Source organism: Xiphophorus couchianus, chromosome 18, assembly GCF_001444195.1.
Source record: "Xiphophorus couchianus chromosome 18, X_couchianus-1.0, whole genome shotgun sequence".
Classification (NCBI taxonomy): Eukaryota; Metazoa; Chordata; class Actinopteri; order Cyprinodontiformes; family Poeciliidae; genus Xiphophorus; species Xiphophorus couchianus.
In genome coordinates, this window is record NC_040245.1 from 4,378,294 (window position 1) to 4,405,782 (window position 27,489).

The window sequence follows — 27,489 nt, forward strand, 5'->3', positions numbered from 1 at the left end:
ATTTTCAAAATAAAAGAAAATTCATAGAGATAACAGGGAAAAACTAATAAAAAATGTTTTTGTAGAAATTCTTTAAAAATAAACTGATATTTTTAAAGAATATTTCCATGAAATGTCAGTTCTTCAACCTACTTTAGTTAAGATTAGATTAGATTAGATTTATTTTATTACAGACTCAGAGTCCAGATTACATACAAAGGAAAGCAAAGACAATAAAAGAATAAAAAGTACAATAAAAAATAAAAATTAAGTAGAAAACGTGTATGAATTGAAATTAAATAAAATTAGATTAATAATTCCATCTTTCTGCTTTCTTCCAGCTTTCTGTCGGCTGCCAGCCGGTTCAAAAATAATAAATTAGCACATAAACTTCCTCTTGTCATAAAATAAATATAAAATGGATCTGATATAAAGATCAATCAGCACAACATGCTCTAATGCTGTTCCTGCCTTTATGCTAGCAAAAAAAAAAAGTTTTTCTTTGTTTTCAATTTCAGGGATTAATCTTAACATTTGAGTTTTATTCAGGTTTCTTCTTCTAGACAATGTCTTAGTATGAAAGGTAGATTTTTTTTTTTAGAAGAAATATATTAAAAAATATTAATCTCTGAAATTTTTTACTAGAAAACCTCTGGGATAAACTAACATTTCTGAGTTTTTCTAAGTTTCCTATTTTGAGTTTTTGTATAAATGTTTTATTTCTCTGAGTTCCTGATTGTGTTTAGTTAAATCCTAAAGTGACTCAGCGAATATTTAATTTCCCACCGTGAGTCAGAACCAGATGTGTGAAGTTGCTAATCGTCAGCCAGATGAATGAACGGCATACTTACCTGGCAGGGGCGACTCCATGATCCTGTAGGTGGATCGCCCAGGGTGAGGATCAGCCATTGCACTGCGGCGATCTGACCTCTGTGAATTCTCCACATGGGAGAATCTCAGCTGCACAATTTATGGTAGTGGGGGACTGCGTTCGCGCTCTCCCCTGGTATTAATGTCAAATGATAAATTTCTTCGTTTTAAAAATCAAAAATTTGAGTTTTTCTCAAAAATTTGAGATTAAACTTGAAATTAGTGGAAATTAACTACTCCTATTTTGATTATTTCAACCTTTATTTGCTGTAATACGCCACTGTAAATATGAGACATAATCTGAAATAAACCAGCTGCTCCACCTACTCCCAGTGCTTCCAGTACAAACAACCAATCAGAGCCAGGAGGCGGGGCTTAACGCTGTCAATCACTCATGTTTGTCCTGCTAAATTTGCTAACAGAGAAACATCTTACAGTTACAGTGAAACCGTTTATCCACGGCCATTTGTGGCTATGCTAACTAGCCTAGCATTCATGTCAGGCTATGCTAGCTGCAACGTAGCAAAGAGCAAAGGGGGAAATTAATCTCAAATATTGAGATGGAAATTTCCAAGTTTTCTCTAGAAAATTCCTGAAATTAGAGTTTGGAACGTATAAAATTTCCTTGAAATACCCGTCATATTTCTGAGATTAATCTCTAATATTTCTGAGGTTTTTTCTAGACAAATCCTGAAGATGAAAGTTGAAAATTTGCTATAAAATACAAAATTTCCACTGGAATATTTTCTCAATCTATAGAATAATCTTAAACTTTCAGTTTTTTCCTGTTTGTTTTTCTAGACAATGTCTTATTTTGAAAAGCTGACTTTCATTTCTTAAGAACACAAACTAATAATCTCTGAAATTTTTTACTAGAAAACCTCTGGGATAAACTAACATTTCTGAGTTTTTCTAAGTTTCCTATTTTGAGTTTTTGTATAAATGTTTTATTTCTCTGAGTTCCTGATTGTGTTTAGTTAAATCCTAAAGTGACTCAGCGAATATTTAATTTCCCACCGTGAGTCAGAACCAGATGTGTGAAGTTGCTAATCGTCAGCCAGAGGAATGAACGGCATACTTACCTGGCAGGGGCGACTCCATGATCCTGTAGGTGGATCGCCCAGGGTGAGGATCAGCCATTGCACTGCGGCGATCTGACCTCTGTGAATTCTCCACATGGGAGAATCTCAGCTGCACAATTTATGGTAGTGGGGGACTGCGTTCGCGCTCTCCCCTGGTATTAATGTCAAATGATAAATTTCTTCGTTTTAAAAATCAAAAATTTGAGTTTTTCTCAAAAATTTGAGATTAAACTTGAAATTAGTGGAAATTAACTACTCCTATTTTGATTATTTCAACCTTTATTTGCTGTAATACGCCACTGTAAATATGAGACATAATCTGAAATAAACCAGCTGCTCCACCTACTCCCAGTGCTTCCAGTACAAACAACCAATCAGAGCCAGGAGGCGGGGCTTAACGCTGTCAATCACTCATGTTTGTCCTGCTAAATTTGCTAACAGAGAAACATCTTACAGTTACAGTGAAACCGTTTATCCACGGCCATTTGTGGCTATGCTAACTAGCCTAGCATTCATGTCAGGCTATGCTAGCTGCAACGTAGCAAAGAGCAAAGGGGGAAATTAATCTCAAATATTGAGATGGAAATTTCCAAGTTTTCTCTAGAAAATTCCTGAAATTAGAGTTTGGAACGTATAAAATTTCCTTGAAATACCCGTCATATTTCTGAGATTAATCTCTAATATTTCTGAGGTTTTTTCTAGACAAATCCTGAAGATGAAAGTTGAAAATTTGCTATAAAATACAAAATTTCCACTGGAATATTTTCTCAATCTATAGAATAATCTTAAACTTTCAGTTTTTTCCTGTTTGTTTTTCTAGACAATGTCTTATTTTGAAAAGCTGACTTTCATTTCTTAAGAACACAAACTAATAATCTCTGAAATTTTTTACTAGAAAACCTCTGGGATAAACTAACATTTCTGAGTTTTTCTAAGTTTCCTATTTTGAGTTTTTGTATAAATGTTTTATTTCTCTGAGTTCCTGATTGTGTTTAGTTAAATCCTAAAGTGACTCAGCGAATATTTAATTTCCCACCGTGAGTCAGAACCAGATGTGTGAAGTTGCTAATCGTCAGCCAGATGAATGAACGGCATACTTACCTGGCAGGGGCGACTCCATGATCCTGTAGGTGGATCGCCCAGGGTGAGGATCAGCCATTGCACTGCGGCGATCTGACCTCTGTGAATTCTCCACATGGGAGAATCTCAGCTGCACAATTTATGGTAGTGGGGGACTGCGTTCGCGCTCTCCCCTGGTATTAATGTCAAATGAGAAATTTCTTCGTTTTAAAAATCAAAAATTTGAGTTTTTCTTAAAAATTTGAGATTAAACTTGAAATTAGTGGAAATTAACTACTCCTATTTTGATTATTTCAACCTTTATTTGCTGTAATACGCCACTGTAAATATGAGACATAATCTGAAATAATCCAGCTGCTCCACCTACTCCCAGTGCTTCCAGTACAAACAACCAATCAGAGCCAGGAGGCGGGGCTTAATGCTGTCAATCACTCATGTTTGTCTTGCTAAATTTGCTAATAGAAAAACATCTTACAGTTACAGTGAAACCGTTTATCCACGGCCATTTGTGGCTATGCTAACTAGCCTAGCATTCATGTCAGGCTATGCTAGCTGCAACGTAGCAAAGAGCAAAGGGGGAAATTAATCTCAAATATTGAGATGGAAATTTCCAAGTTTTCTCTAGAAAATTCCTGAAATTAGAGTTTGGAACGTATAAAATTTCCTTGAAATACCCGTCATATTTCTGAGATTAATCTCTAATATTTCTGAGGTTTTTTCTAGACAAATCCTGAAGATGAAAGTTGAAAATTTGCTATAAAAAACAAAATTTCCACTGGAATATTTTCTCAATCTATAGAATAATCTTAAACTTTCAGTTTTTTCCTGTTTGTTTTTCTAGACAATGTCTTATTTTGAAAAGCTGACTTTCATTTCTTAAGAACACAAACTAATAATCTCTGAAATTTTTTACTAGAAAACCTCTGGGATAAACTAACATTTCTGAGTTTTTCTAAGTTTCCTATTTTGAGTTTTTGTATAAATGTTTTATTTCTCTGAGTTCCTGATTGTGTTTAGTTAAATCCTAAAGTGACTCAGCGAATATTTAATTTCCCACCGTGAGTCAGAACCAGATGTGTGAAGTTGCTAATCGTCAGCCAGAGGAATGAACGGCATACTTACCTGGCAGGGGCGACTCCATGATCCTGTAGGTGGATCGCCCAGGGTGAGGATCAGCCATTGCACTGCGGCGATCTGACCTCTGTGAATTCTCCACATGGGAGAATCTCAGCTGCACAATTTATGGTAGTGGGGGACTGCGTTCGCGCTCTCCCCTGGTATTAATGTCAAATGATAAATTTCTTCGTTTTAAAAATCAAAAATTTGAGTTTTTCTTAAAAATTTGAGATTAAACTTGAAATTAGTGGAAATTAACTACTCCTATTTTGATTATTTCAACCTTTATTTGCTGTAATACGCCACTGTAAATATGAGACATAATCTGAAATAATCCAGCTGCTCCACCTACTCCCAGTGCTTCCAGTACAAACAACCAATCAGAGCCAGGAGGCGGGGCTTAATGCTGTCAATCACTCATGTTTGTCTTGCTAAATTTGCTAATAGAAAAACATCTTACAGTTACAGTGAAACCGTTTATCCACGGCCATTTGTGGCTATGCTAACTAGCCTAGCATTCATGTCAGGCTATGCTAGCTGCAACGTAGCAAAGAGCAAAGGGGGAAATTAATCTCAAATATTGAGATGGAAATTTCCAAGTTTTCTCTAGAAAATTCCTGAAATTAGAGTTTGGAACGTATAAAATTTCCTTGAAATACCCGTCATATTTCTGAGATTAATCTCTAATATTTCTGAGGTTTTTTCTAGACAAATCCTGAAGATGAAAGTTGAAAATTTGCTATAAAATACAAAATTTCCACTGGAATATTTTCTCAATCTATAGAATAATCTTAAACTTTCAGTTTTTTCCTGTATGTTTTTCTAGACAATGTCTTATTTTGAAAAGCTGACTTTCATTTCTTAAGAACACAAACTAATAATCTCTGAAATTTTTTACTAGAAAACCTCTGGGATAAACTAACATTTCTGAGTTTTTCTAAGTTTCCTATTTTGAGTTTTTGTATAAATGTTTTATTTCTCTGAGTTCCTGATTGTGTTTAGTTAAATCCTAAAGTGACTCAGCGAATATTTAATTTCCCACCGTGAGTCAGAACCAGATGTGTGAAGTTGCTAATCGCCAGTCAGAGGAATGAACGGCATACTTACCTGGCAGGGGCGACTCCATGATCCTGTAGGTGGATCGCCCAGGGTGAGGATCAGCCATTGCACTGCGGCGATCTGACCTCTGTGAATTCTCCACATGGGAGAATCTCAGCTGCACAATTTATGGTAGTGGGGGACTGCGTTCGCGCTCTCCCCTGGTATTAATGTCAAATGAGAAATTTCTTCGTTTTAAAAATCAAAAATTTGAGTTTTTCTCAAAAATTTGAGATTAAACTTGAAATTAGTGGAAATTAACTACTCCTATTTTGATTATTTCAACCTTTATTTGCTGTAATACGCCACTGTAAATATGAGACATAATCTGAAATAATCCAGCTGCTCCACCTACTCCCAGTGCTTCCAGTACAAACAACCAATCAGAGCCAGGAGGCGGGGCTTAATGCTGTCAATCACTCATGTTTGTCTTGCTAAATTTGCTAATAGAAAAACATCTTACAGTTACAGTGAAACCGTTTATCCACGGCCATTTGTGGCTATGCTAACTAGCCTAGCATTCATGTCAGGCTATGCTAGCTGCAACGTAGCAAAGAGCAAAGGGGGAAATTAATCTCAAATATTGAGATGGAAATTTCCAAGTTTTCTCTAGAAAATTCCTGAAATTAGAGTTTGGAACGTATAAAATTTCCTTGAAATACCCGTCATATTTCTGAGATTAATCTCTAATATTTCTGAGGTTTTTTCTAGACAAATCCTGAAGATGAAAGTTGAAAATTTGCTATAAAAAACAAAATTTCCACTGGAATATTTTCTCAATCTATAGAATAATCTTAAACTTTCAGTTTTTTCCTGTTTGTTTTTCTAGACAATGTCTTATTTTGAAAAGCTGACTTTCATTTCTTAAGAACACAAACTAATAATCTCTGAAATTTTTTACTAGAAAACCTCTGGGATAAACTAACATTTCTGAGTTTTTCTAAGTTTCCTATTTTGAGTTTTTGTATAAATGTTTTATTTCTCTGAGTTCCTGATTGTGTTTAGTTAAATCCTAAAGTGACTCAGCGAATATTTAATTTCCCACCGTGAGTCAGAACCAGATGTGTGAAGTTGCTAATCGTCAGCCAGAGGAATGAACGGCATACTTACCTGGCAGGGGCGACTCCATGATCCTGTAGGTGGATCGCCCAGGGTGAGGATCAGCCATTGCACTGCGGCGATCTGACCTCTGTGAATTCTCCACATGGGAGAATCTCAGCTGCACAATTTATGGTAGTGGGGGACTGCGTTCGCGCTCTCCCCTGGTATTAATGTCAAATGAGAAATTTCTTCGTTTTAAAAATCAAAAATTTGAGTTTTTCTTAAAAATTTGAGATTAAACTTGAAATTAGTGGAAATTAACTACTCCTATTTTGATTATTTCAACCTTTATTTGCTGTAATACGCCACTGTAAATATGAGACATAATCTGAAATAATCCAGCTGCTCCACCTACTCCCAGTGCTTCCAGTACAAACAACCAATCAGAGCCAGGAGGCGGGGCTTAATGCTGTCAATCACTCATGTTTGTCTTGCTAAATTTGCTAATAGAAAAACATCTTACAGTTACAGTGAAACCGTTTATCCACGGCCATTTGTGGCTATGCTAACTAGCCTAGCATTCATGTCAGGCTATGCTAGCTGCAACGTAGCAAAGAGCAAAGGGGGAAATTAATCTCAAATATTGAGATGGAAATTTCCAAGTTTTCTCTAGAAAATTCCTGAAATTAGAGTTTGGAACGTATAAAATTTCCTTGAAATACCCGTCATATTTCTGAGATTAATCTCTAATATTTCTGAGGTTTTTTCTAGACAAATCCTGAAGATGAAAGTTGAAAATTTGCTATAAAATACAAAATTTCCACTGGAATATTTTCTCAATCTATAGAATAATCTTAAACTTTCAGTTTTTTCCTGTTTGTTTTTCTAGACAATGTCTTATTTTGAAAAGCTGACTTTCATTTCTTAAGAACACAAACTAATAATCTCTGAAATTTTTTACTAGAAAACCTCTGGGATAAACTAACATTTCTGAGTTTTTCTAAGTTTCCTATTTTGAGTTTTTGTATAAATGTTTTATTTCTCTGAGTTCCTGATTGTGTTTAGTTAAATCCTAAAGTGACTCAGCGAATATTTAATTTCCCACCGTGAGTCAGAACCAGATGTGTGAAGTTGCTAATCGCCAGTCAGAGGAATGAACGGCATACTTACCTGGCAGGGGCGACTCCATGATCCTGTAGGTGGATCGCCCAGGGTGAGGATCAGCCATTGCACTGCGGCGATCTGACCTCTGTGAATTCTCCACATGGGAGAATCTCAGCTGCACAATTTATGGTAGTGGGGGACTGCGTTCGCGCTCTCCCCTGGTATCAATGTCAAATGAGAAATTATGTGATGCTGTCTGAATCTGTTTACTTTAGTGTAGTGATAAATGTTACTTTTAGCTCAATTTGTAGGTGGATTGACCAGAGGAAATGAAAAATGTTTAAGATACTTGACTAGGAAGCTATTTCAAACTAAACCACTGGCAGGCGATTCTTCTTGGTGGCTGTGTCCTTGGCGTGCCACCTGCATCTCTGGATGTTTTTCTTCTCGCTGCCGCCATCTGGATCACAGCCACGGGGGGCATCTGCCTGCGCCTGCTTACTAGCAAGTTTCTGGAGGTCCAAATGGCGTCTTTGATGGTGTCTAGGGTGAGCCACATTTCAGCGAAGTCCTTCTTCGGGATTGTCTGGTGGGTCACCCCGTACAGCCCTAGCTGTGGTTCGAGGACCTCCCTTGCTGGCAAGTGTGGGAATTGCAAGGAGCCGGCCTTCGCCCACAGGTCCACAGCAGCGCTGCACTCCCACAGCAGGTGTTCTAAAAATTTCCGTATAAAAGCGTATGCATGTGGGAGGTTAAAAGCTATTGGGGTTTTAAAGGATGTCAGTTTCAAGTAACGGAAGAAGAACAAAAAATACTGGGAGTAAAATTTGACAAACATGGAGAAGGAAAGACAAACTGGATTGAAATAACAAGAAGAGTAAAACAGCGACTGGGATTCTGGGGGATGAGGAACCTTACGATAGAAGGAAAGATTTTAATAGTTAAAGCTGTGATTTTACCAGTGTTTTTACTCACCAGTGCTGTCTTTATCCCTCCTAAGAGAGTGTTTTTAGAACTACATCGAGCCATTTTTTATTTCATATGGAACTCTAAATGGGAAAGGATAAAAAGAGAAATCATGTACAAACCCAAAGAAAAAGGAGGAAAAGGAGTCCCAGACCTCTACTTGTTTTTAGGCAGCCATTATACGAGCACGCACCTGAAACAAGCCATGAACCTTTCCAGCAATAACAAAACAAACACGATGACCAGATTCTGGTGCGGGTCCTATCTTAGAAAACTAAAAATGATAAAAAGTGATTTTAGAACTCCAGTAGCTTTTAACCTTCCTCCAGCATATGCTTTTATACGGAAATTTTTAGAACATTTTAGATTGGAAGAAGAGGAGAGCAAGATTTTAACAAATCATCGTCTTATTATTTCTGTTGTGCAGGACCGGGAACCAGTGACTCCAGTGCGCGGCCTCCTGTATGGAGACGCCTCCACCGTTTGGCGCAACGTGAGCCGTCCCGTCCTTCCAAACAGACTCCAGGATGTCATGGATGGTGGCTCATGGGATCCTGCCGGTCAGAGCCGTCATGCACTCCCGCGGCATGTCTGCAACGTCCATCTGCCCCCGACCCAGACCCAGGACACGCTGGAGGGACTATGTCTCTCGGCTGGCCTGGGAACGCCTCGGGATTCCCCCGGAAGAGCTGGGACAAGTGGCCGGGGAGAGGGAAGTCTGGGCCTCCCTTCTGAAGCTGCTACCCCCGCGACCCGACCTCGGATAAGCGGAAGAAGATGGATGGATGGAGTCAGTTATTGTGTACCTTTGCATTGAATCAGTCTGGTCTCTTCTTTATCCCCACTAATGAATGCAGTTTCTCCTTATGAACAGCAGGTGGCAGCAGCTCGAAGTGGTTGAACTGTAAGTAAAAGAAAAACTAATAAAATGTTTGTGTTCTGTTTATAAAGTAGTTGTTAGTAACACGGTAACGTTTATATGACTCCTTATGTCTGGTTTTTGAGGCGTTGGAAGATGTTTAAACAGTGAAAATATGTCAGTTGTTTCTTAGCTAACAGCGCTGCATTATGGGTAATCAATCCTTATTTTGAACATTAAATCTACATTTCTCCTGGTTTCTATAGCCCAGTTATCCCAGAATGTTTTAGCTAGTGGAGCACTAGCCACCCAGCTATATATTTGCTTTAAAGCTAACAAAGTGTTGTGGCACCGTGAGTCATGCGGGTATGTCTGTGAAAGACATCCCGGCGTGAGAGACGAGCAACTCATACTTACCTGGCAGGGGAGATACCATGATCATGAAGGTGGTTCACCCAGGGTGAGGCTCAGCCATTGCACTCCGGTTGTGCTGACCCCTGCGAATTCCCCAAATGTGGGAATCTCGACTGCATAATTTCTGGTAGTGGGGGACTGCGTTCGCGCTCTCCCCTGATTCACTGTTAATGAGGAATATAGTTTACTAAAATGTGCGCATGTTTGGTGGTTGGGTTCGTTCTAAGTTTCAGTTTCATTATTGGTTATTTTTACGACGTTTTTTATTTATTAATGGTTTTTATTTACAGTCACTTTTGTATCGATTAATTTTCGCCTATAGTTTCATTTCCTTTTCAACTGAACCCGTCAAGAAAATCTGACGAGTTTTCATTAGGAGTGTTTTTTAGTTTTCTATTCACTGATGTATTTCAATACAGAGTATGGAGTCATGCTGCCATCAAGCGTTTAAAATTAGAATTACATTGTGAATGAGATTCCCATTCCAAAAATGCCGTTTTTTTAGAGCACAAATAGATGATTTAAGCTGTTTTTAGGTGCTGCAAACAGGTCTAAATAACTGAAACCTGACATAGACAATGTGTTTTAATGTAGTAATAATAATAATAAAACATATATTTTAGTCATTAAACAGGAGGAATTACGTGTTAGTATTGGGGCAGGGAGGCCAAAAAGGCTAAATGTGATTACAAAATTAGACAGTATTATGTATTTCCCAGGCACATAGAACCATTTTAACTCACTATGTTACCTTCAGTTGTTAAAAAAAATGCCATAAATATCAAACATAACTCACTAAGAAATTTTACTAGAAATTAGGTCTCTGTCTCTTTAAGAAGCTCCTACTCTTTATAAAGAGACTCCGCCTTCAGGAAGTCAGCACAACAGTGCAACTCCGTTATGTTTATTAGGAGTGTGGCACTGAAAAGTAACATTTATTTTAAGTCTTATTGATACATACAGAATCTTTATACCTTGATTATATAAAAAATGCCTTATGTCTGAAAAATACATAATAAAACCCCTTTATTAATCAACATTAAGAAATTAAATTCACATTTTCATGACCTTTAAACCAAATCAGCCACAGACTAAATGGTTAAAAGGGAAAGATTTTGAAGAACGCATGAGCCGTGTTTGTTTTTCCAACATTTTACTATAAAAACTGATGACAAAGACAACAGATTCCGATACTAAAATATTTCATAACGATCCAGCAAATAAAAACTGTCTTAAGAGGAAACTGATGGGAGAAAATTCACAAAAATCAACAACACTGTGCGGTAACATCCAACAGACGACACGTCCCTGCATGATTGTAACATCTCTAACTGGGTTTTCACGTCATTCACAAATAAAACCCTAATATTTTTGTAACATAAACCTGGATTAGAACAGAGGTTCACTTCATTTATTTTTATTTTAGAAAACCCAAAAAGCACAACTCAGTTTTATTTTCCAGTGCATGATGTTAGAAGTAGTGTGTTTTCCCCCTGTCGTCGTCTGTGTCTTCAGTCCTAGGTGGAAACTTTATTTTAATTTCCTGATAAAGTTCTGGCAGCAGCTCATTAACATTCAGACACATAAAACTGTGCTGGGAGCCTTTCGTTTCCTTTAAATGTCCACAGGTCCACGCCGTGATTCTTCAGTGAGACCCAGCGGAAACGCCCAGAGGTCACGGCTTGGTGATGTGGACTTCGCCAGTGCCGCCGCCGTTGGTTGTCGTGGTAATGATGTACTGCGTGGCGGCCTGCTGGGTCGCAGGCGGCGGGTCCAGGTGGTCGGTCTGGGTCTGGGTCTGGGTCGTGCTCTGAGGAGCCGCCTGCTTCGTCTCCAGGTCAGTCTGACCCTCAGAGATGACAAAGTGTGCCTGAGAGACAAATAAAAAAAACTTCCAGCTCCATAAATTAAGTTTTATTATTATAAATTACAAATAAGGTTGTCAGCATGTGGAAAGAGACATGCTGTCGTCAAGGAAACGATAGTTTAGTTAGTTTGTCTTAGGATGTGTGTATTCTGGTAGATTCGGTATGATTGGGACTCACCGTCTTCACCTGGCTGCTGTTGACTCCAGACGCGGGCGTGCCGGGTTCTGCGATCACGTACTGCGCGTGAGGTAGCGCCATCATCTGGATCTCAGACGCTGGAACAGTTTGGGGTTGACTTTTTATTCTCATGGATCCAAACAGAAGGAGAAGAAGAAGAGCTGTGGATTTAGAGTCACTCACAGTAGCCTCTGTAGTTCCAGTTTCCGGGGATGTAGGCATGCTGCACCGCCCCCTGCTGCTGGGAGGTGCCGGTCTGCATGGCGTGACCTTGAGCCAGAGTGACGGGGGTCAGCTGGGCGGGGCTCAGCTCCTGATTGGGCTGCTGGGAGGCGGGGCTTAGAGGCTGACTGTTTCCCTGGAGGGACGCTCAGCATAAACCAACGTAGACGTATAATTGTACTGCAGAACGAGTTCTAGTTATTTACCTGCGTGGCGGCTTGAGCGGCGCCGGAGGACTCCGACACCTGGATGTGTTGCACCTGGATGGAATGCTGACTGTAGCCGTGGGGGTCGTGCAGCTGGCTCACATCGACTGTCTGGGCCTGGGAGTGAGGCGAGGCGGCCTGCAGACGCAAAGAAGCACAACTCCATCATCAATCTCATCAAATCTATCAAATATTTGGGTTTTGGAGATTTAAAGGTTATGCTTCCTTAGACATGTTCGTTACTTTTTTAGCGTAAAATTATTCTTAGACAACGAGACTGTAGTTTGCTCTGTTCTGCCTATTTTTAACTCCTTTGACCAAAGAACTTGTCTTTTCCAGCAGCCATTGTACAGCGCATACAGTGGTTTAAACCCAGTTGACCAAACGTGCTGGAATTCAGTTTGGGTTGCTAGGTAACGGGGCTGAATTCCGCTGGGGTTGCTAGGTATCGAGCTAAATTCCGCTGGGGTTGCTAGGTAACGGGCTGTGCCTGCTCATTTGTGACGCTACATTCTGGAGGTTTTTGAAACGGCTAATTTTTCAGACACCAAAAGACATTAACTTATTGCCATGAACAGCCAGGTGTTTGTTTGTTTGTTTGTTTTTTAAAGCGCTTAAGTTGTTTGTAGAACCAACTGAAACCAAAACAGATGTACAAAAATTTTTTATTCAATATTCAAACGTTTTTCTTGTAATTTTAAAAGGTTTCCTTCTGGTCAGCTTTTGAGGTTTTTATTCTGGAAATGAAACAAAAATTCTCACAGCTCAGCCATAATATTCTGATGTCCAACGAATAGAAGGGACGACTGACAGAAAAGACACTTTTTGAAAATATTTTCTGTCATTTGTAAATCATTTTTTAGAAAATCAGAAACAGTATCTGGTGTAATAAAAAACGTATTTTTGTTTTTATTTAAGGCCTGGCTGGTTGTTATCTCACCGGCGCGACCTGGACGACCTGCAGCTGGATGTGCTGCGGCTGCGCCAGGCCGCCGCCCGCCTGGGACACTGGGATGTACTGGATCCGCTGGTAGTCTCCCTGCGAGGTCCGGTAGTCTGCGGTCAGCGTCTGGGAAAGCTCCGTCATGGCCTGGGTCAGCAGGTCGGTGGTCTGACGCAAAGAAGCAAAACATTTGACCCAGCAATCCAGGAAAGAAATCAGAGTAAAGAGAAACATTTTGATTTTCTGTCATTTAGTCTGAAAGATCCAGTCAATTAGTTCATCAGTGAATGAATGAATCTGTTCACTTATCCATCCATACATATTTTGCAGGTTGTCTGTGTTTGAATCTTGTCCACTGAGTGAATATCTCCTCTAGTTGATGGTAAATGTTTATTCTCTGCGTTCAGTGAATCTTTCTGAGGAGTGTTCGTTCTCACCACTACAGCCTCTGCCGTTGCACCATCAGCGGTGATGACTGCCGGAGCGACCACCGCCGTGGTCAGAGGAGAGTGGATGGTGTTGGCCAGCTGGGCGAACTCGGGATGCTTCTTTCTGATGTGCTGCACCATCTTAGTCTGGGGGGGAAAAAGTTGTTTTTGTTAGAAATCCCTGCTCCTGAGTGAGGAGACGACCTGGCTGATGAAGCCCGCTCACCTTGCTGCTGTATTGTTTGGCACAGTGCGGGCAGCAGACCGGCGCGGTTGCTATGGTTCCGGTCAGCTGGGTGTGGGTGCTGAGCATCGGGTCCGGCTCTCCAGGAGCAGCCGGGCGCAGCTTCCGGATGCTGGGGGGTAACTCCGCCCCCGGGTGGTTCTTCAGGATGTGAGCTTTCCTTTTACTGGCGCTCTTATACACCTGCAGAGAAAAAACCCGTCAATAAACGGCAGGATGAGAGGAGAGACAGGAAGCTCAATCAGTGGCAGCTTCCAGCAGCTGCTTTAGGGAAGGTCAGTCCGGTTTTCAGAAAACATGTTAGTTATTTGGCCCGTTGGTATTAAACTATGTAAGACTTGTAATATTTTGACCTCATCTACTTGATGGAAAGTGGCAGTTCTGCTGGCAGCTGCCACTGCTTTTACAAAACATTGGATTTTTTCTGGTACATTTTTAAATGCATGCATGTGTGTACGTTTGCAAATGTATTCTTGTTTTTTATTGATTTGCTCAAAACAAACAAATTCATATTTAATTAGTGGCGGCTGCCACCGAAGCCACTGGACCTGCCACTTTCCATCAGGTAAATTAAGTCAAAATAGTACAAGTCTTTCTAGTTTTAATAACTAATAACATCATCATTTCAAATTAAGTAATTACTTGCAAACAGGCATTAGAACTAACACTGACATCAGCATTATCCTAAAACAGTGGCAGCTTCCAGCAGTTGCCACCGGTTATTTCTTTTGTTTAGTACATTTATTATAAGATGTCTTAAGATGTCGGAAATGATTTCACTGGACTTATTTCAAGCAGTTCTTAAAGATAGGCAACAAGATTATATTAAACAGTGTCATTGTTTTTAAATTGTTTTTATTGTTTTATACTTGTGCATATGTATTAATTGTTTTTATCTTGTAACCAGGTTGCTATGTATTGCAAATTTTTTGCTCAGGTCCCTCTTGAAAATGAGATCTAGATCTCAACGGGGTTTACCTGGTTAAATAAAGGAATATGAATAATTTTTTACCCTTTATCCACACCAGGTTTTTTTTTTCACACTTCAGTTTGCATCATAACTACACTGGCTCTGTGTTGTGTTTGTTATAAAAAAAACCAACCTTATCGCAGTATTGGCAGAAGTAATCCCTGTTGGGTTTGATGATCGGTAACGTCAGCTCTGGCACGTCGTCAATCCTCATCTCCGGATGCCGTTTGGACAGATGATTGACCTGCAGACAGGAAACCAGAGCTGAGCGAGGCGCCGACTCCCGGTCTGCTTTGTCCCCGAGAGCCGCCGCTCACCAGCATCCCTCGGCGTCGGAATCCCATCATGCACAGCCTGCATTTGAACACGAAGCTTTCCAGGTCGGTGGAGGGGACCTTGGTTTTGTGGGCTTTGGAGCGGTGGGTCCGGTCGGACTTCTTGGCCTCTCTGTCCGGATTGTGCATGCGCTGCATGTGTTCCCGCAGCTTATCCTTCCTCTGGTGGGAGAAACATTAGTGATTAACGATTTGGTTTCGGGTAACAAAGCTAGCTGCTAGCCTTCGGCGGCGCACCTTGAACTGCTTGCCGCAGGTTGAGCACAGGAAGTCCTTGCGGTCGGAGTGGCGCAGCATGTGGAGCCGCAGCTTGTCCGGTCGGCAGAAGGCCTTATCGCAGTCTGGACACTGGAAGATCTTCTCTGAGTGGAAGCAGCGGACATGCTTCTTCATCTATGGAAAAGCACAAGGTCCAAAACGCAGGAGAATGAGAAAGTCTAAGGAACTCTACGATTATTTTAGTAGACGATTAATCAATTTGATCAGATAAAGACAATTGGTCCATTCTGCAGACTTTTAATTTAAGCACTTAAGCTAATTTCATATAGAGATGCATAAAAAATACAAATAATTCAACCCTAACACACAGAAACAGCTTCCCTTTAGCGTATGGTTGACATTTGTAGAATTGAACCATCATTGGTCTTGATTTTATCAGTTTGAATTGTGATAATCTGTTATTTTATTTATTTATTACTGATGTTCAGCTCTTTGTTTCTGCTGTGTGTTAAAGCCCTTTATAAGGTTCACGATGATGCAAGTAAAAAATAATACATCAATGTGTGAAAAGCTCATCTTTGTCTGTTTGACTTATGATCAATTTATCATTTGATTAATCAAATTCGGCATTTGATTAATCGCTAACTGGAGTATACCGTCTGAAAAAAAGGTTGTTTGCTTTAAAAAACACATTTAGATTCAGGTATTTCTAATGTTTTATAAAAATGCTTACAGAGTTAAATAAAAAATCAGCAGAATGTCCCATTTTTTATGTGATTAATTGTCAGACTAACCGATTAATCGATTACTAAGATAATTGTTTGTTGCAGCTCTATATATTTTTGTACAGTTTGAGTGTGTTGTTCTTTCAGCAAGTTGCCTTTTTTGAGTCTGTACATACCAGCTAATGATTAATCGATCATTAAATTAGTTGATGATTATTTCAATAATTGATTCATCACTATTAATCATTTTAGGCCTACATCCGTTAGCATCACTCTGGCCCAGGGGTCAGCAACTTCTTCCATTCAAAGAACCACTTTTAACACTGCTGCTACAAAATAAAACTCGCTTCAAGCCACAAAAAAACGATTTTCTAAATATCTAATGCATAAAATGTTTTAACATAAAACAAATTAAACAAAAATCTTAGATAATCACAACATTTCCTTTGTGGGTTTCTAAGAGCTGCAGGCTCCAGACCAACCTGGATGAAGTCCGTGAAGCTCTTGTTGCAGGACGGACAGCTGAAGCAGCCGTCCACGGCGTGGACGTCCACGTGGTCCTTCAGCAGCTCCAGCCTCTCGAACGTCTCCGGACACAGGAGGCAGGAGTAGGAGCGGCTCTCTGCGTGCACCAGCAGGTGGTCCTCCAGCGCCGCGTCGCTCACGAAGCTCTTCCCGCAGCAGTGGCAGGAGAAGGCGTAGGCGTCGCGGCCGTGGACCCGCAGGTGGAGCTCCAGCTTGTCTTTGTCCCGGAAGGCCTTGCCGCACAGCGTGCATTTGAACGGCCGGAAGCTCTTCCTGATGAAGAGGTGCTGCAGCGCGGCATTCTGGGAGGCAGAGAGCAGCCGGAGGTTAGCCGCAGTAAAACCTGCAGACCTGAGGGAAGTCGACCCCCGGACATTCTTCAAACCAGCAACATTTTGTTGTTTTTGCTGCTGTCATTTTAAAGATTTAATAACAATTTTCAGAGGTCAAGCAAGGTCAACCAGCCCCGGCCATGTCCTTCAAATCAAATGAAATTGGTGCTACGTTTGTGCTGATAAGACTTTAATTTGTGCTGCTTTTGTTTTTTTTTTAAATGTTACTGCACCACCACCATATTACCCAAATCTAACAAAATTGGTGCAGCAAAATTTTTTATTTGTGCCACAATCATTTTAAATAAAAATCTGTATTCATGTCTTCAAAATTATAAACGAACAAAAAACGTTTTGCCAGCACAAACTATCAAACTATTACAAACGTATGACAGAGGATTAGGGCAACGGTAAGAAAATACAAAAATTAAAATATGAGAATATGTATTAATGTTACTTTATTCTCATAATTTTATGACTTTGTTCTGTTAATATTCTGACTTTATTCTCATATTATTTTGACTCTATTCTTGTAATGACTTTGTTCTCATAGTTATTTTCTCAGTTTAGCCCTGATACGCCATCATACAAACAAAGCACAATGCATTGAAATCAAATTTGTTCAATTTGGGTTGGTTGACCTTTCACCTTTGCAAATCCTTACTATCCTCAAACAAAACTCAAAAAGGGAACTCAGAAAGTGTGAGATTAATCTCAGAACGTTTCTAGAAAAAACATTGAAATTTCTGAGTTTGAAGTAAAAAAAAATGCTAATAAATTGGATTAATAAGCAAATTAATTAGATTAATCTAAAAAAAATAAATTAGAAATTTCCCAGTTTTTTCTAGACAATTTCTGACATTAATTTAAAAATTAAAAACATCTTTATTACAAATTTTCAACTTTTAGAGTTCAGAAATTCCCTTGTTTTTTAAGATTAATCTCAAAATTTCTACACGACTTGTTAGCAGGTTGACCTTTCATGACCTCTGGAAACATTTATTAACACCTTCAGAAGGTTTTTTGCTGCACAAACGTCTGACATCAATTTTGTTTGATTTGAAGAACGTGTGGCCAAATTCACTCCGGTAACCTGCAGCGAGTTTTTCTGTTTCAGCTTAAAAACAACACAAAAAGCTGAGGATGTCAGTCGCCCCAGTTGTCCTACACAAAGTAAATGTTTGTTTCTCGTCGTCTTCCGGGTTTCACCTACCTGCTCGTCCGCCTGAGAGGGAGGCACACATTGAGGAAGAAGAGACAAATCGTTGTCAAGCGTAAAGCGGCACCAGAAAGTGAGACTCTTCCTCAGGAACAGAGTCTCAGAGTCTCACCCGGATCTTTTTGGCGCGGTGAAGGTCCTGGGAGGTCAGGCTTGGTTCTGGCTGCCCACTCGGCGCCGGGTCGTCCTTCACAGGAACGGCCGGGTCGGGGCGAGGCGGTGGGGCGTCGGCCTGCAGCAGCGGCTCCTCGGCGGGGGGGTCCGGCGGGCCCTCGTCCTCCGTCCCGGCCTCCCCCTCCGGCTCCGTGTCGACCTCCTTCAGCCCGTTCTGGGCGCCGTCCTCCTCCAGCGGCTTCTCCGTCAGATCCAGCAGCTCCTGATGAAAACATCGTCACAATGTTGGTCGGCTGGTTTAGACGTTTACGTACAAATAAATCCACCTTTCATCTCTAATATCTTTATGCTTTTTAAAAAATATATTTATTATTGCTGGTTCAAAGTTGTTACCATCACCACAGTTTATGTCAGTCTTACTGGTCAAACACAACAACAACAATAATAATAATAATTCAGAATTATTTATTTACTGTCTTAAATAATTTGGTTTTAATATTTTTTACTTTCTACTAATTTTTAGCTTTTTTATATTATTTTTAGTATCAAATATGTATATTTTTAAAATTTTTGTTTTTGTTTTAGTATTTTTGTTTTAATATTTATAATTTTCTAATAATTTTTATTTTTTATATTATTATTTTTAGTCTTTTAAGTATTGTTAGTTTTTCATAATTTATTTTTATTATTTTTAATATCTTGAATTTTCTCACTATCTTTTTTTGTACATAATTATTTGTAACTTTGCAGTATTTCTATTCTTTATATTTTATTCAGCTTAATAAGTTTTATTTTTGCTTATTTGTTTTATATTTTAATGTTTTAAATATTCTTAAATTTGTTAACTTTACATGCTTTTGTGCTTAAAACCTAATTTTTGCTGGGTCTTTTCCTGTAAGCCATAGTCATTAAAATTGCAAAAAATAAAAGCTCAAAATATTTTACTCTAGGTGAAATTAATCTCTTTCACTTTCTGAGGTAACTGCAGAGAAATGTTGCACTTTTATGCAATAGTCTAGATTTAAAAAAAAGAATAAAACAAACTAAAAACTGTTTTAACTGTAAAAATTGCACCAAAACCTATTTCTATTTTTCTCAAGACCCAATGGGAACATCATTATCTTTAATGGCTTCCTAATACTGCTGAGCAGCTTCATGGATCCTTAATCTGAGAGATTAGAAGGCCTCTTGGCCATCACCCTAATCTTTACTTCCCTCAGCAGGTTCTCCATTTGTTAATTTACAAAATGATGGAACGGTCCCCTTACTGCCGTCTTGTCTCCATTGATGTCTGCAGCTGGATCCAGACGGATAAATTTGGGCGGCCGTCCCGGTCGTCTCCCCGTCCCAAACCGCTTCCTGCCTCTTCCTCTGCCGCGGCCTCTGGATCTGAAACCGGACACTCACAGAGATAAGTAGACGTCACTAAATAAAAAAAGATATATAAAATAAAACAGGAGCCATGGCGATGAGAAGTAAGAGTTTCCACCTGGAAGCGGAGCTGAGCTTGTCGTCGTGCATGTTGAGGTGCTGCTGCAGCTGCTCGGAGCTCACGAAGCGCCGGTTGCACTCGTAGCACGGCCAGTTCCACTCCTGCTCCTGGAGCGCTGGGCGAACGAGGCGAGGCGGAGGTCAGGAAGCCGCTGCCGACGCGTCCGAAACCAGACGGAAGAAAAACTCACCTTTCCGCTCCTCGTCCGTAACATCGTGGATCTTCTGGTTCACAAAGTCTGCGTACGAGGCGGCGTACCAAACCTGCAGAAAAAAATATTTTAAAACCACAGCAATAAATAACTTTTTTTGCTGTTTTGGCTCATTGCATCATTCATCTTGCAAAGACATAAAATCTTACCAAGTATTTAGTACTTAATACACTTGGAACAAAACAAAACTAACTTAAAAGCAACCTTTTAAATACATTTATGTATTTTTTTTTTATTCATACCAGGAGAAAAATGTCCTGCTATAAGTCAAAACAAGTGCGGCTGGCCAATGTAGAATGTTATTGTGATATTTTGTGGTACTATAGTGATAACGATAAAGATTATGATGAAAAAGAAAATATAATGACTACTTCTTTTTTAGGTAAATGTTTCTCTGTGACTGCATGGCGCAGCATCTGTAGCGCCTCAAACACAAACACTGCAAAAACACTAAATATTACCAAGCATTTTTTTGTCAAGTTAAAATAAGTTTCTATTGTAGAAAAGTTACCTACAAGTTAGTTTTATCTAATTGAAGTGTACTGAAATATTTACCAGAAACTAGTCAGTAATATTATTTTGTGTTTTTGCAACACAAAATGAGTAAATGGGAATGTTGTTTGAAAAACATTCCCATTTACTCATTTACGGATATTTATTAATTCACTCAAGGAACAAATAGTTGAGAAAAAACAAATCTAACATTTCTGATCACTGTCAGTTTTGTTTTTTAATCAGAATCAGAAACTAAAATTTATCAGGAGAATAATAAATCAAAATTCTTACCATAATAAGACATTTTTCATGATAAATGATAAACAAAACAATACATTTCCACCGTTAGGAATGAGTAAACTTTTTAAATCAATACTCAAGAATTATAAATAAGCTCTTGTATCTTTCTGAAAAGTTATTTGTAGATTTGTTTTGTCTTATTTCAAGTGCACCAAGATATTTGCACTAAAAACTACATCAAAATTAGCTAAGACTTTGTGACTTTTTCTTTTTTTGTATCCAGCGCTCACCGACCTTCAGCTCCTGCTTGGGCTGGATGTGTTTGATGGTGGAGTAAAAGATGTCGGAGCCGTACTGGTAGGCCACCAGGTTCTGCTCCAGATGGTTCTGCGCCGGCCTCACAAACATCATCCAGTTGCAGCTTTCCTCGTCGGAGAGATCCAACCAGACGTCGCTTGGCTTCTCTTCTTCCTTCTCTGCATCCAGCATGCACACCTGACGGAGAAACAAGAAACGATTAATCAAATTAACAGTGATTAATCGATTACTGAAACATTCATTAACTAATTTAGTAATCGATTAATCGTTAGCTGGGGTATACAGACGCAAAAAAGGCCATGCGCTGAAAGAATGGCACACGAAGAGCAGCAACTAAACCAAAACTGTGCAAAAATATAAATGTTTTGCATAAAAAAGAAACGGTTAAATGAAAAATCTGAAGAATGTGGCAATTTTAATTCTGATTAATCGTCAGAGTAATCGATTAATCGTCAGAATATTTGATTAATCCTCAATCCTCAATAAAACAGATTAATCGTCAGAATAATTTATTTCTAACATAATCGTTAGTTGCGGCCTTTAACAGTACCAGGACTCTGCTGTATTTTGGAGACTTTTACCATCCTGCGGTCTGCTCTCAAGGGGAATTAGCTTGAACTAACAGCAGTGGTCGGTTGTTTGCGTTCATAAATGAACTGAACGCTGTGCAGCCTCACATGACTTACTTTTAATTTAAAATTGTGGTCTTGCAGCTCACTCTGGGAAACCAGCGGCGCCTCCACAGGGCCAAACTGGGTTCGCTTGGGGATGCGCCTCTTGGAGAAGACTCCTCCCAGGAAGCGGTCGATGTACAGAATCTGAGGCAGGCTGGCCCTGGCTTTGGATAAAACGGGCCGGTTGGGGATGGGATGCAGGGGGCCGTGCAGCGGACAGTCTGAAGGGTTGGAACTGTTGCACTCCTCGCACCCTGAGGTGGACGCAGACAAAGGAAATGAATCAAACTAGATGTTTTTGTTCCAGATGTGGCGGCGGTGCAGAGCTCCGCTCACAGAGGGCGTGAGGGTCGAACAGCGGAGGGTGTCGCAGCTCCCAGTCATCCATCTCCGAGTCTTCGTCGTCGACTTCGTCTGAGTCGTCTGTGGAGTCGGTGGCTCCAAGCGGGCTGCTGGGGGGCTCAGCGATGTCGGCCATGTCTGTCAGGGAGTTGGACAGATGCTCCTACGAGAGACAGTCAACAGTTGGCTGCAATTAAATATTTGTTTTAATGAAATATTAAAACAAATATTTGGAATATCTGACAAAGAGGATAAGATGTATGACATACATGATAATATGACAGAAACAACCTAAACTCCTGCAGGTCTATTACATTAAACTCTGTCAGAATGAATTCTAACTTTATTTGCTGAGATCAACATTTTCATAGATAAAAGTATCTAGGGCTGAAACAATTAATCGGATTAATCAATTATTGAAATTATGGCTATAACTAAGAAAATATATACATTTTGCATTTGAGGAATAAAAAAACTTCATGGAATAAAAAAAACCTTGTAAAATAAAAAAATAAAAAATCAATTATCACCTTTAGCTATTCAGTTGTTCATTGGCAATCCAATAAATACTCAATACATCCTGTTAAATCAAGCAGAAAGAGCTGAGTTTTTCTTATGTCGATGTTAGGAATATTTTTTTAGCTGCAGATGCATCCCTTGCTATAAATGGTCAACCGTTTGCTGTAGGGATAGTGTTATTGCATTTTAGGCAATAAAATGTTTATTTCCTTATTTAAAAGTAATTAAATTACTTATTTATTTTGACTTTTATGTATTTAAAATACTGTATAAAAAAGCTTGAGTGGTTAAGTGAAACATCTGAAGAACATGGCAAATTTTATTCTAATTAATCCCCAGAATAATTCATTAATCACCAGATTAATCACCAGAGTAATTGATTAATCATCAGAATAAGTGACAGAATAGCTAAGATGTTTATTAGCTGCAGGCCTGAATGCCTGCTCACCTGGGAAACTGGCTCCAGGATGGCTTGTGGAGCCTCTGCTACGTTACTGAGAACGTGCAGATTGGCAGCATTCACATTCTGTCCACCAGGAAGGAGAACAGTCACCTGTAGGTGAGGGGGAAAAAACCTGTTTGTGGAAAAAAAGCAAGCGAGTCAAAGAAATGTGGAACAGCGAGGCAGCCGTACCTGCTGAGTCGTGCCATCCTGCTGGATGTAAGCCACCTGAGGCTGATCAGAAAACACCGTCTGAGGAAAGGGTGAAAGTATCTCAGAGACAGTTCTGGGCTTGTTTTAGTCTTTAATAAATAAAAGAGCTCCATGTTTACTTGGCTGCCGTCTGCAGGATGAATGTAGACCAGCGTGTGCTCTGCAGACTCCACAGAGGTGAAGGAGTTCCCCTCCGCTGTGTAGACCACCTGCTGCTCCGCCCGGTCCGACTGATCGCCACTGTACACAATCTGGGTCACGGCGCTGCCTTCAAAATGCACCTGCAGCACAAAGCTCCAACTTTTAGATGAGAAAATTATCGCTCTGTTCCCTGAAACTTCACTGTATGCAATCAAAGTAAAAATCACAAAATAATTTACTGTTTTTATCTGCTAAGCATTCAACTAAATTTACTGAAATTTACTGAAATTCTTGAAGAAAATCTCAGACGTTTCTTTTGATAAAATAAAGGCAGACTGTTTCTGAGCTTTCTGGGTCGTTTTCTAATTTAGCTATTAGTTGATCCTCAACGACAAATACAAGAACTTTGTTCAAAATTCTTCAGTATTCAGCCCAGTTTAATGATTCGATCTGTTTTTGAGTAAATGGTCGCTACTATAAATTAAAATGAATGCCAAAATAAACACGGCTAATAAATGAAAATACTTCTAATAACCAGAATATTCCAGTAATACTTCTAATAACTACTGAAAACCTCCCTGTTCAAAAATTGTAAAATATGTCCATCTGCATGATGTCTGTGCAATGACATATTAGGTCATTGTAAATGAAAAAAAGAGTAAATTTCTGACAAAAATCTGAGACATTTTAAGATTAATCCCAGAAATTTTCTGAGCTTGAAAAGTAAAAAAAAAAATTCTAGAAAAAAACTAAAATCTTAGACTTTTTTTTTTTTTTAGAAAAAAACAAGGACATGTCTGAATTTAAAAGTTGAAAATGTGTTATAAAAATCTCAGAAATTTTTAGATTAGTCTAAAAAAAAAAAAACTGAGAAAAAAACAAGGAAATGTCTGAGTTTGAAAAGTCCTCAAATTATTAGATTAATCACAGAATCATTTGAGAAAAAATTTTCTTGTTTTTTTTCTTGAAAGTCCTGAAATCTTCTGGCAAAAATGTACTCCGTTTTTCCATCTACAACGATTCTAATACATCACTGTAGGTCGGTTTGTAGGACCAGACAAAACGATTCTGTCGGTGTTGTTCGGACATCCCCAAACAACACAGACAGCCTTAGCTACAGATCAAAGTATTTTCACATGGAAGAATGGCCTAGTCAAACCACCTCCATCTGTAATCGCACCAAAAGGTGGTTTTACAAATTCAGAGTGGCTGGACACAGCGGCACACCACACTTTTCAGTTTTTTGTTCACACAACAGCAATCACCAAAGTCACAACTATTTTCTTTCCACTCTATAGTCGTGCAAAACTTTCTGTTGGTTCAACAAAAACCCACAAAAAATGGCGTTTGTTGACGTAACGTGATAATATTTAGAATCCTGGAAATATTTAAGCAGTAAATTAATGTTTTTATTTTCTGTCAGTGTGAATGAAAGTGACTGAACCAGCAGCTCAGGAACAGGTTTCAACTTCATACCTGTGTTGAATTGTTTGAGTCGTCGTTGACGGTCTGGCTCCACACGGCTGACGGTTCCTGTTTGGTTTCCATGGCTACGAAGCGCCAGACCCTTTAGCAGCCACAGCGCTGTTCTCCTGACAGCGTGGGATGCCTAAAGTACAAAAAAAATGTAAAATTATACACACACCTGTTATTCTAAAGGTAATACGGTCACAAAAAACAAAACTAAACTGATTTTAGATAATATTATTTCACATTCAAAGACCTTCTTTGTCAAAGATAACTCGTAGAGAAATACAGTTGTTTAAAAGATTCCTCAGCCCAGTTATGCATTTTTCTATTCATATGCAAACTACCTAAAAAATACAGTTGGGTAATTAAGTAAGGATTCCTAAAGGAGAATTTATATTCAGCTTCAAAGTGTTGATTTTTTTTATTCAACAATTATAATTGCATTTAAACTGCAAATAAACAAATGCTACAAGTGCTTTTAAAAATAAGAAAACAAACATTTTATTGCCTAAAATGCAATAATCATATTCCTTTTTTCCATTTGTAGCAAAAGATGCATCTATAGCTATAAATATTTCTAAACATCAACATGTGAAAAGCTCAACTCTTTCTGATTTAACATCCATACAGTGTAGGGCTGATCTGTTGATTATTTTTTGGATTAATCAATTAATAATTGGGTTGAAAAAGGTGCCTAATAGAAGATTTTCTTCATTTTCTTTCACAGAATTTGAACTGGGTGAAGCTAAAACTGCCACTTGAAGAGTTCTAGTAGAACAAATTTATAGACAAAAAAGTTGTTTTCCATTTTAAATGCAAAATGTAGATATTTTTTGTACAGTAATTACTGCTTTGAGGGTACTGTTCAAATGGCCTTTTAATTTCTGCATACTCTAGTTAACAGTTAATCCATTACTAAATTAAGAGACTATTACTTCAATAATCGTTTCATCACGACTAATCGTTTCAACCCTAAATAAATTTAACACTTGGATGAACATTTTATTTCGACAGGTTTCTTGTAAGACTACCACCACTAATCATCAAGCAAAATTTAGTATCAGATATTGATAACCTGACTACAAATAAAAACATATTTTCACATGATATTATTTCTGACTGGAAAAAACATAAATACATCTAGCATTGCCCTGTGTGGAAAAGTAATTGTTAAATCCTGAATTAAATGTAATTAACCACATATTTGGAGAGTTGAGTAACTAAAAACAAAGCAAGTTGCTGTGTGAGCTTTCAACCAAACAGAACCTGCCAGACATCATGAAGTAGGCCAAAATAACTTAAAAAAAAAAACACCTATGAAAGGTGTGTTTACATAAAAATCCTGACAAGTTTTCATTGGGGTTATGATTCTGCACAATAATATAAAACATATTCAAAGTGAATATGTGATGGTTCTGGAGGGGAGTCAAAGTCTAAGTCTGAAAAATTTAAGCATGCCAGGGGAAATTAGTGAGGGGGCAAATACTTTTATTCATAGAAAACCCTGGAATGTAATCATCTTTATTCTGTTTAAGCGCGGACGTAGGCCAAAATATCAATGAGTGCATTCATTAAAAACATATGTAATGTGATATTCTTCATAATTAGTGACATTCGGCCACAGTTTTGATCCAATGGCAGGCCGGGATTGCCAAAATAAAGCGGCGTGTCGCTGCGTGAACAGAGCCGCCACACGAGCCTCTCTGCGGGGGAACGTTCCACAGAAAAAGGCCGGTGATCCGCAGGCCGCTCCGGGTGAGGGAATCTTAAAAGCACAGCCGCAAATCCAAACGGAAAACACCAATTCTCTCCTCTCATTCATAAACCTACTTGGTATAATCAATAAAATGTTCATTCCCCCCCATTTTATCCCCGCAGGTTGCCGGTCCCAACCGGACCATACCACAGAAAGCAGCGCTGTGGAAACACGGGCAGTCACAGCGCCGCAACGCCAGCAATACGGCCGTGTAGCCCCGCACGGAGGCCGGGCAGTCCGCCTAACTCCACTTATCACACCGCGGAAAACTCCACTCATCATCCGCTCTGAGGCAAACCGGTTTTTTTAGACCGTTAAGGACTGAAATATTTGGCTAAACCCACCCGTCCCCCATTTCCAGTTGAGCCCAGCCCTTCGAGTCTGCCGTGAAACAAGGAAGAACGGGCTCCATTTTGGGTGGGACTAACAACAACAGCTACATCCAAAGAGACCTACGCAAAATAAATATAATATCCGCCGGAGGATATCCGCAAAAACAAACCGAGATTTTAATTTGCGATACTGTAAACACCTCTGTACAGTCGAGCTACAGATCTGATCGCTGTTTAATCCCATGAATTTTTACATTTTGTCGAAAACGCACAAGTTGTTCTTACCTCAGAATGGTAGCTGCAGAGATGGCTGCATTGCATATATTAACATAATCTACCTAGCAACACGCCAGAGCGCGGTATCTGATTGGTGGCTGTAAACTTTGGCGCAAAGGCACTATAGCCCGGTTTCAAATCAATATTTGACCAGCCATGCCGATATTTTCATTACTGTAAGTGTTTTTGCTTTAGCACTAAAGCTACTGTCTACCTCTCTTAAAACAGTGTGACATAATTTTCAAATTACAGGCCCCCATATGCACAGCCAATCAGAAAATTTTAATTCTGACGTTGTCCAATTACATTTTAAGTTACTGTGAAAATGATTTTTACTCTTTCCAATGCAAAAATTCATCTGATTTTAATTTATGTAGCGTGGCCCTTTGTATTTTATTTTATTTTATTATATTTTTATATGACATATTTGTA

At 39.1% G+C, this 27,489-nt stretch overlaps 1 protein-coding gene and 8 non-coding genes across 11 annotated transcripts; 8 read left to right on the top strand and 1 right to left on the bottom strand.

Annotated features, from left to right (window-relative positions):
- Positions 1-822: 822 nt before the first annotated feature.
- Positions 823-985, top strand: LOC114133692 (U1 spliceosomal RNA). The gene has a single exon (XR_003593234.1). It is a non-coding gene; the product is annotated as a U1 spliceosomal RNA (small nuclear RNA).
- Positions 986-1,923: 938 nt separating this feature from the next.
- Positions 1,924-2,086, top strand: LOC114133693 (U1 spliceosomal RNA). The gene has a single exon (XR_003593235.1). It is a non-coding gene; the product is annotated as a U1 spliceosomal RNA (small nuclear RNA).
- Positions 2,087-3,024: 938 nt separating this feature from the next.
- On the top strand, positions 3,025-3,187 carry LOC114133694 (U1 spliceosomal RNA). Its single transcript, XR_003593236.1, has one exon. It is a non-coding gene; the product is annotated as a U1 spliceosomal RNA (small nuclear RNA).
- A 938-nt stretch (positions 3,188-4,125) lies between these two features.
- Positions 4,126-4,288, top strand: LOC114133695 (U1 spliceosomal RNA). The gene has a single exon (XR_003593237.1). It is a non-coding gene; the product is annotated as a U1 spliceosomal RNA (small nuclear RNA).
- A 938-nt stretch (positions 4,289-5,226) lies between these two features.
- Positions 5,227-5,389, top strand: LOC114133696 (U1 spliceosomal RNA). Its single transcript, XR_003593238.1, has one exon. It is a non-coding gene; the product is annotated as a U1 spliceosomal RNA (small nuclear RNA).
- A 938-nt stretch (positions 5,390-6,327) lies between these two features.
- Positions 6,328-6,490, top strand: LOC114133697 (U1 spliceosomal RNA). The gene has a single exon (XR_003593239.1). It is a non-coding gene; the product is annotated as a U1 spliceosomal RNA (small nuclear RNA).
- A 938-nt stretch (positions 6,491-7,428) lies between these two features.
- Positions 7,429-7,591, top strand: LOC114133699 (U1 spliceosomal RNA). Its single transcript, XR_003593240.1, has one exon. It is a non-coding gene; the product is annotated as a U1 spliceosomal RNA (small nuclear RNA).
- A 2,013-nt stretch (positions 7,592-9,604) lies between these two features.
- LOC114133689 (U1 spliceosomal RNA) lies at positions 9,605-9,768 on the top strand. The gene has a single exon (XR_003593231.1). It is a non-coding gene; the product is annotated as a U1 spliceosomal RNA (small nuclear RNA).
- Positions 9,769-10,745: 977 nt separating this feature from the next.
- On the bottom strand, positions 10,746-27,168 carry prdm10 (PR domain containing 10). Of its 3 annotated transcripts, none has more exons than XM_027999420.1 (24): positions 27,067-27,168; positions 24,700-24,832; positions 23,202-23,363; positions 23,062-23,121; positions 22,876-22,980; positions 21,903-22,071; positions 21,579-21,820; positions 20,869-21,069; positions 19,819-19,891; positions 19,626-19,743; positions 19,405-19,525; positions 18,135-18,398; positions 18,017-18,028; positions 16,429-16,773; positions 15,240-15,395; positions 14,985-15,164; positions 14,801-14,911; positions 13,680-13,880; positions 13,463-13,600; positions 13,023-13,193; positions 12,083-12,220; positions 11,838-12,012; positions 11,655-11,752; positions 10,746-11,479 (listed from the first exon to the last, which is right to left on the bottom strand). In XM_027999420.1, exons 2-24 carry the CDS (start codon positions 24,769-24,771, stop codon positions 11,285-11,287), a joined length of 3,507 nt encoding a protein of 1,168 aa, XP_027855221.1. In that variant the 5' UTR covers positions 24,772-24,832; positions 27,067-27,168; the 3' UTR covers positions 10,746-11,284. The 3 variants fall into 3 exon arrangements, with proteins under 3 accessions (XP_027855221.1, XP_027855220.1, XP_027855222.1); XM_027999419.1 differs by lacking the exon at positions 27,067-27,168 and adding an exon at positions 26,794-26,881 and having other exon boundaries at positions 11,285-11,479; XM_027999421.1 differs by lacking the exon at positions 18,017-18,028 and having other exon boundaries at positions 11,285-11,479; positions 27,067-27,167.
- Between the last annotated feature and the right edge of the window lie 321 nt (positions 27,169-27,489).